We start from the raw sequence: 16,175 nt of genomic DNA, 5'->3' as shown, positions 1-16,175 counted from the left end.
TGCTTTGTTTGGTAACCACACAGTACTTAAACAAGCTTACCTGTATGTATTTTTGACTACCATTAAGTCTGTGTGGCTTTCATTTCAGTTCACCAAAGCAGACGGTCAGAACTTCCTCTAATCAATATGTTTATGCAGTGTCACCAAAAGTAATTGCCAAATTTCTTTTGTATCAACATTACAGATGGTACAATATACATTAAATGAAGTATAAAATCATACATTCTGTAATAACTTAGAAAAAAGCTCAAAGATGCTTAAGGCCTTTAAATATTGAGGATTTTTTTTTTCATGTAACAACACATTGCAAAGTTCAAGAATTTCTAACAAAACAAAACAATCTGAATTGGATTACTGTAAGCAAGCAAAATACCCATGAAGTGTAAAACTGGGAGAGCACTAGGACTTTTTTCCTTTATGGCAAACAAACTGAGCAGACATCTACATAAGCATCCATCAGTACTTAGGTTCAAGCAATAGATTTTATTTTTTAATAAAAAGACAAAAATTCTGAATGATTACCATCCAATATCATAATTGCAAAACTCATTTACATCCCTGCCTACCTTTATAAAAAAGGGATGAAATAGTGTAATTGACTGCTTACCATCAATTTAAATGAATTAAAGGTTAGGAAAGTAAAGTACATATTGGGAATAACCATTTCCTTTGAACTAAATGGAAATGTATATATTAAACACATAAAATGCCTTATAACAGAAGTGGTAATTGAGTTTTTGACCACTACTTTCTTTAACTGTTAAGCTGCAGTAGTTGGTTAGCCTTAGGGAAACATGTCAACCTGACTATACATTCTAATATGACTGATGTATTCATATAACTATTACTTGTCAACAATAATTATTAACAATGGATATATAATTCCATTCCTATAACAAAGCAACTTCAAGATATTTAAATATGTACCTTTGAGAGCTGCAAGATTAGAACACAAATAAAAATGTCTAAAACTGCGCCATGCCAGAGGACAATTTCTGCAACAGAAATTTAATTAAAGCAGTGTGCAGTCCCACCAGCAATCTGAACAGTGGACCAGGGATCATTTTAAAGTGAAGGATCCAATACATTTCAGAGGTTGACTTCTTCAAGATGAAAAGCCACTGATCTGCAATGGAGAACTCAAAAGTTTGCTGCTTTTCTGCACCTTTAGAATATTGGCTCATGATTACAGCTGCAAATTCCTCAGCAAGTGCAATTTTACAAGTGTACACAGTTCAATCAGTTGAAATATTTGTAACACAGAAGTTCAAAATAACTTTCCAGTAGTTTGGATCTCAAGGCTGTTGCTGATTACAAGCCAGGTTCTCATTGAAACAATTGATTCTGAAGGATACACCCCAGCAGTATAAAATTTCTCTTCAAGGATTGCCTGGAGGAATGAAATTCCTATGTGCTGTATTTAATGTTATCAGCCTTGAGACTGGTTTGATATGTCTTTAGCTATCGGGTTACCTGCAAAGAAAAAGAAAATCAGAAAATCAAAACTGGACATAGTGAATCTACTTCCAGAGTACCAGAGACTGAAGTATAAGATCTCTCTCCAGCAAAGCTCTTTTGATTGTTTTTAAATAAGGGAATAAACCCCAAGGGTATTCGATGGAACTGCTCCCCAACTTAAATTGTGTGTTTAAGTGATTTGTGGGAATAGGATTTGTCAAGGAGAAATTAAATACGACCATACCTAAAAATATAAGAAAATCGTGAATTTCCAACCCACAAATTTCTGTTTTCTGTTATTGTTTTTTTGTTTGGTTAAAAATTCTGTATGGTAGCAACTATGCTTTTTAAATGTTAGCCACTGAATATACAGTGACTGATACTGGAGCTGTATTCTTCCATTCTTTGCATGTGTCTTTACAAAACAATCATAACATCATAGAATCATTTAGGCTGGAAAAGGCAATGTCCTTTTAAGGGCTTATTTTATCTTAGCAAGCAATAATCACTTAGTGGAGAAACAGGACAGAGCTCATGCACAAGTTAACAAGAGATAGAGATCCTGTTACTCAAAAAGTAAAAAATTACCAAGGATTTAATTTAGAGTGGTTTTGCCCAGCCTAACATGAAACAAGAGGGAAAAAGAAGGACCACAGAGAAAGAGTGGGGGACAAAGAATTTCACAATAACTGGGCTTTAACTGATTTGGATTTTAAACTTTAAAAGAAAAAAATCTGTCATATCAAAGAAACATAACTTTGAGGAATATTTCTGCTGTGTCAGTGGATACAATTAATCATCACATAACCTTTTAATATCAAACTGTGTCAGGGGGAAACATCCCAAGGCTTGAGGAACAACTCATTGGAATGGTCACAACACTTTATGACATCAAGGGGCATATGCTTTTCATTTTGATCACAGAGAGAAAGGTCATGCTCCTTAATGATGAAACATTCTTTTGCCCTCAGCAAAACTGTTTGCATACAGCTCTTGTCAGCTCTGCAGAGCATAAACGCAGAACAAACAGAATATTAAACAGACTGTTCAAGGAGTTCATTACTTCAGTTTGCCTTCTCCACAGAGTTGTTTCTAGGAACTGCACTTAAGGCAATAATAAAATTGTGCTTCATGATTTTTATGATACACAGGCTTATTTATTACACTGCTTTTATTTTGCCTTGGTCTTGCTGTTGGAAACAGCCTCATGTGGCCCCTTCTAAAGTGGTAGATTGCCTGAAAAAATAATAAAGAATTAATTTAAAAGTCAGGCAACATATTTCTGTGCCCTGCACTAAAGCTCAAAAGGCTGAGGCACCATCTTATTGTTATTTATTTTCTTGCTTTATTGTAGCAAGGTGGAATTCTACCCATGGAACCGAGTGCCACTGAGCTACACAATGTAAAATACACACCTTCTGATACTATCTGCAGGTGGAATTTCACTAGCTTCATTTGCAATACATATCTCTGTATCTATGTCTACCTTCCTGTCTATCCAGTAAAGAGCCACTAAGGCAAATAAGGCACAGGAGCATGTCCTATGAGGAAAGGCTGAGAGCACTGGAATTGTTCAACCTCAAGAGAAGGCTCAGGGGGATCTCATCAATGTGTACAGCAATGTGAAGAAAGAGTGCCAAGAAAATGGAGCCAGATGCTTTTCAAGTGGTGCCCAGCAGCAGACTGAACAAGAAACTGAGAACAAGCAAACACAGGAAGTTCCCTGTCAGAAGTTGTTTTTTTCTGTGAGGGTGACTGAGAGCTAGTACATATTGCCCAGGGAGATTGTGGGCTCCATTCTTGAAAATATTCAAAAGCTGTCTGGTCCTAACTGGCTTTGGATGGCTCTGCTTGGCCCAGGGGGTGGCACTTCCAGACTTGCCCTCCAACCTCAGCTATCCTGTGATGTGTTATTTCTATTACACCCAGATCTACCACGCATGGGCTAAGGTGATAAACTTCAGATAACAAAAATGGTATTTTTGCAAATACATGACTGCTCAGTTATGTGGCTGTTTGGAAGTGCAAATGCATTTTCAGTCACAAGAAAACTCAGTAAAATCATAATCTGCTGGCCTATCTGCTCCCCTCACCTAGTGCTACAACCCTGTCGTGAAAATATCCCTATGAAGGCAACGTACACTGTCAAATTAAATAGGTGATAAAAATAGGAAATAAAAGCAGATAGCTTGCTTTTATATATATACATATATACATATAGTGATCCACATTTGCCTCTATGTATGATGTTAATACTTCTTATGTTCAAACATAGATTGCACATCAACATTAATGGAAGTTATATATCCATACACCCTACACATCAGGGAGTGAATAAACCTCTTGGTTACTAAAGGCAGTTTCATCAAGAAGCAATGAAATTTTAGCTAATACATAGTGATGATATTCCCAGAAATGCTGAATTTTGGATATAGTAAATGTTATTTGATTTAAGTGTCTGGGAAGTAAGGTATTAAGGTATTGTGCCAAAGGCTTTCATAGGAAAAGAGGGGCCAATAACAATATGTGTCTGATCTTTAAAATCCTTAGAGAACAGTAACACCCTGAACAGGTGCAAATCAAGTTTTCAGTTAATAATTAATATGCATGGAATATTAACAATACAAATTTTAGAAGTACACAAAAACCTTTAGCGTCTTAGGTGTTATTTGAATTAATCTGTTCACTCTTGGAATGCAATTACTCTCTTTATGCTAATAAACTTTTTCACATCATTGTTATATCATAAATATACCACATTAGATTCTCTTCATTTTCTTGTCCTAAATATGCAATTAAAGCATAATTACTCTGCAGTTGCAGACTTTTTAATTTAAATTAGTGAGTGGCTGCTGTAAATTGGCTTTAATTGTATGTGGACTCACTTGTTTTATTTTAACACAACAATATATAATTAAATGCACCTGAAGATTTCCACATTATTCCACTCACTAATGCTCTGAACAAACTCAGTCTTTAGGTAAAACATTTTTTCCAGGGTAATACAGAATGGATTAGAGATGAAAAGATCTCATGACACCGCATTAGAAAAGCTACCAGCCTCAAGAGATTTTTCTGGACAATCTGCATTCTGGTGCTGCTCACAATCGGTGAAAAATATCCTCACTTGTGAAATCCACACAGTGAATGAATACAACAGATAATATTGTTTATCGCATTAGAATAGATTCTCAATAAAAACTAAGTCTGATATTTTTACTCAGGACTTTCTTCTGCCTTAGAAGAGGAAGGAAGAAAAATCAAGACTATAGGATGTAAAGAATGGCTGAGGGAATATTCCTTGAATAGTAGCACTTCTCCCTAAATTCAGGCACCTGAGCATCAAAGTTACAGAACCATAATTAGGTACAGTAGAAGTCTTCTATTTCCTCAGACAAACAAATATATCACAAATCATTAGCTAACTGCTAACTAATTCAAAATTAGGCATGTAAATAGTTATTATATAATAATGTTAGAATAAAATAGATAACAATATATGGTATATTGAAATTAAGTGTATGCTGGAAAGTTTCATAACACAACTTGTACATTACTATATTTTGACTGGCAGCTTTTTGAATTTATTTCTGTGTTTATCATAAACCATACATAAAATCCATATTGAAAACTGTGTTTGCAAAGTCAGGCACTTGAAAGTTAGCAACTTGCCTTTTTATATGGCTCCCTGCAATTTCATTCTCTCTCTTTTCCATCATGCACAGTAAAGAATTGACTTTAGTGCGTGAGGAGAGTTGGAGGGAAGACAGGACTATGTATCAATGCAAATGCAGAAAAGGTAAAATTTTTAGGCTAATGTTTCTTGCCTCGACAGATGATTCAACATGGATGGACCCTCTGATCTAGGTTTTCTCCAAAGAAACATGAAGTATTTAACAGAGGATTTTTTTCTTTTTAATTAGAACTGTCCCACCAACTATATAGGATTGTGTGTGGTCATAGATCATGTCATCTAAGCATACTCAGGCTTTTTCTTTTCTTTTCCTTTTTTCCTGAGATACATAAGATGCAGAAAGGAAATTATTTTTTGTGAAAGCAATTAATAGCACACCCTGAGCTAAGGGGAATTTCATGAGACAAAGTCATCTTGGCACCACTTCCATTTCTCTCTAAAATATTAAAAGCCTATGGGAAACAAAAATGATATGGGGATTTCAAGCAAAAATAAAAGAGTTCTCACAAATTTATTTAATGACCAACATGAGATAAGCTAAATACAGGGAATGACAAAAGCCATAAGGAATGGCTTGAAGAAATACCTAGCAATGGATTGTCCTCCAAGTCATGGAGAAAAAACAGAGATACCATACCAAAACAGCCTTTGTTTGTATGCAGTATATTTCTGTCCATTTTGTGTCCTTATTGTGGTATTCTTTCTCAGACTCTATGCAAAACACCACAAAAAAATTAATAAAATTATGAACAAAGTGGTTCTTTAGCAAACCTTTCCTAAAAACGAATGAACTTGGGAGGACTGTATCTTTTTGTTTTTCCTATAACACAAATGATTTTGTTGTGGTAGTAAGAACTTAATATAAATATTACAATGTAGAAACAGCCCCTATAACCAGAAACAAACATCTGCCAGAACATTTTTTCCACTCATGCCCTCTGAGAATGAGGTTGAGGTTAGAAATGAATCTTTGGAACAGATGGAAGCACACTATTTCCTGAAACTTTATAATCCATACAGTGTTTGCCATGAACTATCATTTATACATGGCTTGTGAATGCAAATGCCAGTTTGCATTGCCACTTGTGCATGCTCATTCACTGACATAGTTCAACTTGTAACTTGGACAATGCTTCTGTTCTAGTATTACTATCTTGTACCAGTGATAATCCAGAGTACTTTCCAAATGTTAGCAAAAGACAGGTTCACAATTTCCTCACAGATGGATAATCCTGAAATTAATATTCCAATGAACTGGGGAAAGCAAACAAAAAGATGTTAAGGACCTTTCTGGAATAGGGCTCCTATACACACAGACTCTTTACAGTAGGTAGGTGAGGATTTGGGTCTTTATTGCTAAATAACTAAGTTTCTAGAGGCAGGAGGAACCATTTCTGAAGCCTGAGAAATGAAGGTGACTCAAGCACATTTCAGGGGAGCTGCAAGAGAGAACCATTAATTAGGACATAGGCCCTTAGTTGACTTGGGCTAATGACAAAAGGCAAAATTTGAGTCCCTTGTGAGCAGTCTGGAAAAGAGATATTTAATGATAACTACACAGATTCAATTACCTTCAGAGAAGTTTATGTATTGGATGACACTTTTTAAAGTCATCAAATGTTTCATTCCTGCTTATAAAATTTTGACCCTACCTAACTTTTTATTTAAGAACTCAAGAGCTTGAAATTGTTCCCTTAGTTTTATTTGAGGCACTGCAGTATGAAAAGTATTAATCTAAACATATTCCCAAGCCTGTTAAGTGATTTAGAATTCTAGATCCGCACACTTGTCCTTCAGGACCTATGACTAGCTCATTTTATTAATTAAAAAGAGTATTTCCCAGACCATGACTCAAAAGGTTCTCAGGTCTTTGATAACCATGAGGCTCTAAAACCTTGTAATTCTTTCATATTTTTATTGCATAGCGACTAATTAGAATTGCACTTGTGATAGTTCCTGTGCTTAGGACTTCCATTATAGAGACACAAACATTTTGAAAACTCATTTCATGCAATGCCATTTGAAATATAACTCTGTACTCCTTTATTTCCCACTGCTCTTAAGGATTTCAGCAGGAAATTTTTGGTGGTAAAGTGAACATCTAGGCAATCAGTGTTAAATTTAATTGAAACTAAAAGGCTTTAGAAATCTTTCACATGTAAAGTGAGCTTTCCAATTACTTCAAATAGTCTGAAAGGTAGGACTAGGAAAGTAGGTAATGGAAAATTACCTCAGAGCATGGCATATGTTCCTGTAAAAGATAAAGGTCTTCATCTTTAACACAGCTTTAAGATAGACAACTTCTAGCCTATCTTAGGAATATAATGGAAATACTCATTTCTTAGTTTTTTCTAAAATTCAAGTAATTCAGTATGGGATACTGAGCTTTCAACTACAGATGACACACCAGACAGAATGTATTAAGATGGACTTCTTCACCAAGTGCTGTTATCCAGATCATCTTTTGTTTTCCCATGAGAGTGAGTAATTTAAGTTTACCAACTGGGTCTATCTTTGAAAGTAGAGTGTGTGAAGAAACCCATTTTAAAACTCTCAGAATCATCTAGGGCTCTTGAGGCTGCTTAGGAGCACAATCAGTCTCTCCAACCACCCTCCAGGAACACTGCCCAAATAAGCTGCAATTCTTTAATGTCTGCAGCAAACTAAGCAACTACAATGAGAAGTAAGGTACAACAACTCCTGTTAACACTATGTAAACCTGTATTTGTACACACCTGCTGCTCTGTGAGTAATAAACCGGGGCTGGAACTCATTTTCTGGAGTGGTTTATTCTTTATTCCTCAACGAACGTTCTGGCCCTTCCTTAGAATCCGACCAAGACTAGGATTCATCACAACTAGTGCTCCAACGTGGAGCCAGAATATTTTTTGTGTGTGGAAAAACAAAAATTGTCATCAGGCACAGCAGAAACCTCCTTTCTCTACTTCTCCATTCGGACTTGAGGAGTTTTACACGTTTGCCTAAGAAACAAACACATGTCAAGTACTACACTGTTATGAAATTAGTTACAGAAAACAAAACTGGGATAGTTGGAATATTTTTTAAGCTTACAAGGAAAAATACAAAATGACAGGAAAAGCAAATTTCAGAATCTGAGACAATTCTCTTAGGAAAAGTGCATGGTCTTCAAAATACTCAATTTCAAACCAAAAAGCAAAAAACAAATAGATTACACTCATTTTTTGATAGTATATCAGCAACATTTAAGTATGACACAACAGTAAGTGAAAAGTTCTTTGAGAATAAGCCCATGCATAGACCTGTGGTACGGAAAGGCGTCATGAAGTCAGAAGACAAATCCTTCAAAATGAAACATTTGAGTGTGTTCTTCTCATATTTGTTTAAAGTAAAAAAAAAAAAAGTAAAAAAATTAGAAGGTTACAGGAAACAACATAAAATAACAGATGACACATTACACATTTCAAAAGACAATATTCAGTTCAGACAGATAGTTCTTTATCTAGATATTTGACACAGATTTTGGACCTGCCAATAATGATTGCTTCTGAAAAGTGATACACAGCATCTCAAAAAAATCACCAAAATTTATTTAAGTTTTCTTCTTTTGTTTTCTTAACATATTTAACTTAAATATTATGCTGCAGTTCATTGGAAATATACAAGATTAAACTCAAAACTTCAATAATTTCTTGCTTAAATAAAATCTCTACGTATTTGAATACTATGAAACAACTATGGTCCTGTGTTCATATTTCCTTGAACTGGACAGTTTACAAAATAAAATTAGTTGGTGTAATTTACTGGGACAGTTATGATAGTGAATAGCTGATGAAGACATACAAGTTACATCAAGGCTAAATCCAATTCATTAGCCTTTCCTATGTACTCATTATTACCGTCTTACAAAAGGTTTTGCCAGTGCATTGAGCCTAGTCTAGTTTTCTCAATGTTTCTGTAACTTGGTAGAGAACTGAGTTTATGGTAGAATTATTTTAACTTAACACAATGTTTCATTTAAAGACAACAGTTTTATATTAAAAGAAGACTTAAACCTTATTTAACTTTCTGTAACAGATAATAACTGCAGCAATTCAGACAAGGATATATCCTCTTGAGCTTTTTATGGTGATCACAGCTCCATAGTGGGACTGCAGCATGGCGGCATAAAAGACTGCAAGACAATTAATTAGATAAATGTAATTTTTTTTCTCTTCTACAACACTTATCCCACCTAATCATACCAAGTGGGAGATAAAAACAACCTCTTTCCTTTCAATATATGAGGAAACTGGAGCATAATAAAGAGTCATGTTACCCTTTCCAATGTCAGGAAGCAAGTAGAAATGGAGAGATGGGAACAGGGTCCTGTTTTCGCTTTATCTGACTTCACTTACCTATAGAAAAGGTTTGGTTTTGATTGGAAAGGGAAACCTATAAGAAGCAGTCTCCTGTGTTTACATTCTAAATAAGAAAAACCAAAACAAATTTTAAAAACCCAAACCCAGCCTTGTTTTAAAACTAGACTGAAGTTTTAAATTGTCTAACTGGCATAAAGGATTTTCATCTTTTAATATATTTTTCCAGAAAGGAGGTCAGATTGAGCTTCCAATTATCCCCACTAATAAAAAAAATCAGGTAGTCTAATTTTTCTAATCAAGTATCTTTTTCTTCTTCAGATTTTATGCTGTAGGGCTTTTCCTGGTATTTTGAGTGGAGAGTAACAAGCCATTTTGGACAAGTTCAAAACAGAAATGTAAATTATTTCCTTACCTGTAATTTTATCTTCACTATAAGAGTACCTGCTGTTCTGTTAGTGCGGTACTGATGTGTTTTCTGCCTTTGTCCCAAGCTTCAGAGATTCCTCTGGTGATTTTTCCCCACTTGTTTACCAGCTTCCACTGCTGGCATTTTGAGGAAGTGCACTCACATTTGGCTCCAGGAATACTGCCATAGCTGAGGGAATATAAGACAACTAAAAAACAAGTTAGAAAACAGCAGAACCAATATCCAGGACGGAAAAAATATTTTAAAACAATGAATCAGTTATCAGCTTGAATTTCTTTGGTCATTTTCCTTTCTCTTTTCATCCATTTAGAATTTCCACACAAAGAAAAGACTTTTCTGTGGTTGGGATTTTGGCTTTAAAAAAATGGGTACTGGCAGAGTAGTGGGTACCCATTCAGAGAATATAAAATTATTTTCAGGAAGTTTAATTTTAACCTTCTCCTATATGAGTACCCATCATGCCATCACTCCAATACAGATAAAAAAGAGAAGAAAGGTGGCAGATTTGGAGGATTTCAGAATGTCTGATGTCTTTTCTCAAGTCCTAATAGAAGTGAAAAAGGAAGACGAGGGCTTTTCACCCAGAGACTCTCACAGATGAACATAGATGGGCATGAACTCATTGCCCAGGAAAACAACACATAAAGTCTCTTTCACTAAGACACAGTCAAGATTATGGTTTCTGATTCACAACAGTTGTAGTCATCTTGGTCAAAGATTAAAAGAACAAGTACTGTCAGTTTTATAAGTGAATGTTTTCTTGCTTCAGCATTATGGAGACATCCAGGTGAAAGTTACACTTTGTAACACCTGTGTACTCAGGATCATCTGGATACTATTTAAGAACTTCACACTACAGAGAAAAGAAGTGTTCTGTCAGAGCTAAAAGTGAATGCTAGGAGTTTTAACTAAGAACCTACTGTGGTATTCAATTTAATTTGTCTTCCTTATAGAACCTGTCCAGTTGTCCCATACATGCATCTTCTCATTATCTTCTAAATAGAATGTGGCCTAAGACAAAGTCAGTATGAATAAATTAAAGCAAATAATTGCAATTAGACTCTGGAATTCTAAAACCTCATGTAATGAAGGAAAGACCAAAAGGCTCAGAAGAGGTCATTGCCTTCAAATTTCAGGAATGTAATTCCACAATGATGTGCTTTAAGGTCACGAGAAAGAAAAAGGACTCTAGCAATTTCCTGAATGACCTTCTAAAAAGTAATTGGCTTTTCAAGTTACAGGCTTCAAATCTGTCAAGCTGCATTCTAGAAGAATGTCTCCCCTTCCTTTTCTTTACTTTGCGGATGATGAACAATAATTATTAGCAAGTGGAACTGGAATGATGCCTTAAAGATGTGAAATTTGCATTTTCCAAAGTCTCTCTGAAAAGCTGACAAGGCATCAGGATAGAGAGATCTCCAATTTATAGAGCAACTAATCTGATTTTGGAGTGCATTTGCCTGAATTAGCAACAGCATGAGCAGTGATGAAGTCCTTTGGTCTTCCTTTGGCAGGAACATGTTCCTAAGCCACAAATTCAGGCTATTCAGGAATAATAGGATTGAATGCAGGATAAAGAAACAAGTTCTTCTGTATGGCATCAGTAATTTATCTTCTGACATTCTTCAACCTGAAGAGACTAAAGTGCAGCTCTATTAAAATTCTCATATCTATAACAACTGAGTCTGTAGATACATGTTGATCAGACACAATCCATTGTTTCCTTGAGAACCCACTAATCTTCACAAACTGGAGATAAATTTTTGTTTGGTCTTGCAAACATAATTTTACAGGTTTCATCATAAAAATAAGCTCTGGTGGACTGGATATTTTGTAGCTTCACGCAGAACCTGCACTTAAGAGTTTCATGACATTCATCACTGCAGATATGGAAGGTGATGGATGATAATCAGGACTGTAAAATCTGAGAAGGGATCATCTGTGTATTCTAATAATGCAGTAGAAGAAAGCTCAGAGTCCATTTTATAGAATATGGACAGTCCTTTGGAGACTTTTCTCTAAACACAGCAGTAGTGTCTTTCCTGAAATTGACTCGGTGCTCACAGGGTGGTAGATGGAGTAAACTACAAGTCATAAAAAATATAAGGAATTTTGAAATTCTCATGGAAATTAACTCTATGTTGGTTGTCTTTATTAATTTATAGGCAGCAATCTTCCACTTACTCCTGCCTGAATTTTTTCTTCATTTAGAAGAGTTTTCACAAAGAATGGGACTATCTTCATTATTATTAGGGAGACAGTTAAGAATTACAATATTCACTTTTCTGCGCAAGGGAATAATATCTGAGTAATCTGATTTCAACTGGTTTGAGAGTTGTTCACTCCTCCAACGGTGACTGTGTAGGCTCAGAATGTTCTGTACGTCTGACTCTTCACTTCATAGTGATTATTATTCATTTCCTTCCCTATAAGAAGGCAGAAAAGCAGAGCTGTGCCAAGGGGGTGTTTCTGATGTTTTCTATAATCAGTCCTAATGAGTAAGGAAATAAGAGGAAGAAAGCTATGTTATTTTGAAGAATTGAAAGCACTACCTTTTGAACAATTGAGGGCCAGTCTTCCCCTCCCTCATACATTGCTGCAGCTAAGCAGTGATACAGTTTGTGCAGCCTGTGCCAAATACCCAGGGAAAGAGGAAAAAATTCTGCCTGCAGCTATTTAGGTAGCAGATAATGTGAGGTTTCAGAATACCCTGGTCTCTCTGACCAGAAATGTATCATTTCTGACTAGCAGAAATGATCCAAAGAAGTCTCTACAGACTAAAAAGGAGGGTGAGACAAGGAAGAAGCACTACATTTAGAGCATGCCAGCATGACTCACATGATACTGGCATTTGAGTATCATCTTGTGCATTAATTTCTGAGATATTAGAAGCTGACTAAAATTTTCCAAGAAAATTTAAGAAGACGACTAGATATTCAAAGAGCCCTTCTTGCACAACTGTGAATGGCAAAGAAACTGGCAGAATGAAGCTGCAAATGGAAGTGGAAACACCTTTGATTTTGGTGTCAGGATGTTGGAAAAGTGGAAATTCATGGGGAAGTGAAGAAAGCCAGTCATTAATAAACAGCCTTAAGAAATTGTTCTTCTTTTCCATCACAGAGGCAGAAAATTATTCTTCAGACATGAGGTCAATATCTCAAACATGCCAGCAAAGGACAAGGCAGAAGAATAAATAAAATAAATCACAAGTTGAATCTTTTGGGACAAAGGCAGAAAACGTCTTGGCTGGACAGGTGAATTGGAGGATTTGCACATGAAAGAAAGTAATGGTTGCAAAAATCACTGATTAGTAATTAATGACGTACAACTAATATATATTTGCATTTCTCTTTAAATATTGCAGAAATAGTTTCCTTTGATTGCATCATAATTCTGTCAAGGTTCAGGTTCTGGAGAAGCTAAAATGGTGCTTTACAATGTATCCTAGCTGCAGTCTTACCTTTGAAAAAACTATTCCCTGATAAAAATGCATAAACTACAGCATATGTAGTGCAGATGTAGTGCAGCTATGCTGTGAGTGTGATGAAGAGACTGCAAAAGATTTCATTTCTCATTATTTTTACAGTGTGTCTATTCACAAAAAAAACCAAAAAAATCATATTGCGCCTCCTGAATAGCTTGAGACCAGACTCGGTGTCTTCACAGGGAGACACAGCAAGGTAATGTATAATCAGGTTCCCTCTTTTCAAAAGACCTGTACCTGTGAATATTGCCTTTAACTCATTCTCTCTTTTTGATACTACTCACTTTGATTCTTCATTTCAGTAACCATAGGTCTCAAAGTCAGAACAGAACTAAACAAAATCTGAAACTTTTGAAAATTTTGAAATTTGACATTTTGAAAATGTCTTGGGATTTGAATGCTTGGATTATCCTCATCTGCCCAAAAAGTTTTACTGACCTTTCAGTCTATGACTTTGCTATAGCATTTCACACCACAGTACTTCTTCCTTTAATCCATTATTCCATAACTAGTCTTTTGTAGATATTTTAGAGTACATTTGCTCTTGGGGAAAGCACCACGACACGTCTAGATTTCTGAGACCACAAAGGAACCATCATCAAGCTGTGGGCCTAGACTCCTGCCAAATGGAGGCATGCCCATCCCATCTATACATAGGATAGAACTAGGCACACAACTTCACATTAATCAAGCAAATTTGCTATATAAAGGCTATTTTTAGGAAAATCACTAAATTGTATATCCCTGAATACTGATGATTCTTTTTAACATGTGTTGGCTGGCATGCTAACTATTTCCATCAAAATGTCCAAGTGTCCCAAAAGATTAGTGTTTAGGTGCCCTACAAAAAAATACAAAGCTTCAGAATGACAGAACTGTGGTGCTAGATCAAAATAATAATTACTGATTAATACAAAAGTCCAGCTTGATCCTAGAAAATATCATATTTCCATTATCAGCTTATTTGTCCCTTAAAAATTGTATTTATTCTTAGAAAATGTGTGTGTACCATTTACTGCTATTTTAATGACAGATTAGATACAGTGGTCTCTGAGTTAGCAATGAGAAACATGCTGAGACAGCTGCAAATTTCTCCTAGTGACAGATTAGCCAAAGGCATGGAAAGAGATACCATAGCAACAAAGAGGCTGTCACAAGTGCAATCACTCTTTTCCATGGGCAGTATTTTGCTACAGTCTGTGTGCTCACTTATATTGTAATCACATCATTTTTATGAACCACCAGGTATTGCTGGTCACTGTATATATGTACATTATTCCCATAAATCTTCATTTGAAATTAAAGTAGGAGCTGAGGAGTCTATACAGAGGCTCTGAAGTGAGGCAGAGGAACAAAGTAGTTTTACAGAAAGGTGGTTTCTTCAATTATATACCCCCTTGCGTAATATTAAGAAAAGGACTTCCTGTACCTGACACATGGCAGATCACTGATCCATCCTACCATTATTTCAAATTTCTCAGTGCTCAAAACAAAAGGCAAATTTTTTTATGTCATGTAAGTTAGTAGCAGTTTTACACTGTAAAATGTCATGTATATGTACAATGTCATGTGAGAAATACACTGCTTTCTTACCACTCATTGACCACAACTACCATACATTGTGCCTATCAGAAACATCCTGGAATAACTTGTACATAATATTTAGATGATTAATTTCTGCTTTCTCTAATTCCATTTCATTACTACTGCTGTTTCTGAAAAGCCTAGAAGAAGAAGAGGAACGAAGACAAGAGGGAAGATGCTACCAACCACATATTTAACTTTGGCAGAAAAAACAGTAACACTTAAAGAGCCTATGGATCTGTTGCTTGTGTGAAGTACAGACCAACAACTAACATTGCTGCATTGCTAACACACGGTAAGGCTCAGTTAAAAGAAAAATGCCATTCTCCTTTCATATCCAGGGACACATTTTAGCTCTCTTGTATTATGTTGTCTTACTCAAGCTATGGTTATGACAGCACTGGTAGTATTTGAGTCACCAATTTATGCTGCCTCTTGACACTGGGAATCTGAGTAGCCCACCGAAATGTAAAGGTACCCAACAGAGATCCTTCCATTCCTTATGCTGAAAGGGTTATGAACAGCATATTTTATAAATTAAAACATAAATAACATTACTGTCTCTCCTTTCACCAGCTGTAATTAATTCAGAAACAACCAAGCATTTGCAAGTGAAAAAGAAGAGATAGGGTAAAAGTGTAAGCAGTATTTATAGACAGCAACAAAACTGCATTGATTGAGGGAGTGGGATGCACATACTGAACACAGTTTGTCTTCAAAGAAGAACAGAATGAAGCCAGTTAGTGTGTTTGGACAGTACACTTCCTCTTTTTCCAAAAGGAAAAATATCTTATTCAATTTTGAGTTTCCTTTAAATTCTGGAAGCCAAAACATAAAATTAGATAAACTGGGATATTACAAGTAACTGAGTTCAGGCTCTCTCCTATATTGTTTTTGAAGGTATAGACACTCTCAGGATGGATTTCTCACCATCCTGGCAATATTTCAGTTCTTTTCACATTATTCATCTATCTCTGGTATTGATTTGGAATTCAGATTTGGATTTGAAATGTAGATAAATATACTCACTATAGATTTATTTTTGGCCCTGTAATATTTCTGTTTTATTTCTCTCTGCTCTTGTAATATTTATTTTATTTTATTGCACTACTCTATTTCTGATATTGGTTTGGCATATAGTTACATAGTAATATACTAGGTATTGATTTCTTTCTGTTCTGCAGTGTG

General features: G+C 35.5%; 1 protein-coding gene across 2 annotated transcripts in view; it reads right to left on the bottom strand.

Annotated features, from left to right (window-relative positions):
• Window positions 1-463: 463 nt before the first annotated feature.
• LOC131572754 (chemokine-like protein TAFA-2) overlaps window positions 464-16,175 on the bottom strand; it is a 175,690-nt gene continuing 159,978 nt past the window's right edge. Inside the window, exons 5-6 of one of the 2 annotated variants that reach the window (XR_009276045.1) lie at window positions 7,888-8,133; window positions 464-1,473 (exon numbers count right to left, since the gene is read on the bottom strand). Coding sequence is in view for 1 of the 2 variants with exons in the window: in XM_058826074.1 (XP_058682057.1) it covers window positions 1,462-1,473 (12 nt within the window). In the remaining variant the exon portion in view is untranslated. The remainder of the gene's footprint in view (window positions 1,474-7,887; window positions 8,134-16,175) is intronic. The other variant, XM_058826074.1, reaches the window with a different exon arrangement.

This window comes from Poecile atricapillus, chromosome Z (genome assembly GCF_030490865.1).
Source record: "Poecile atricapillus isolate bPoeAtr1 chromosome Z, bPoeAtr1.hap1, whole genome shotgun sequence".
In the NCBI taxonomy this organism is placed as follows: Eukaryota; Metazoa; Chordata; class Aves; order Passeriformes; family Paridae; genus Poecile; species Poecile atricapillus.
The sequence above is the reverse complement of the archived record's forward strand: the minus strand, read 5'-3'. Positions and strand labels throughout refer to the sequence as shown.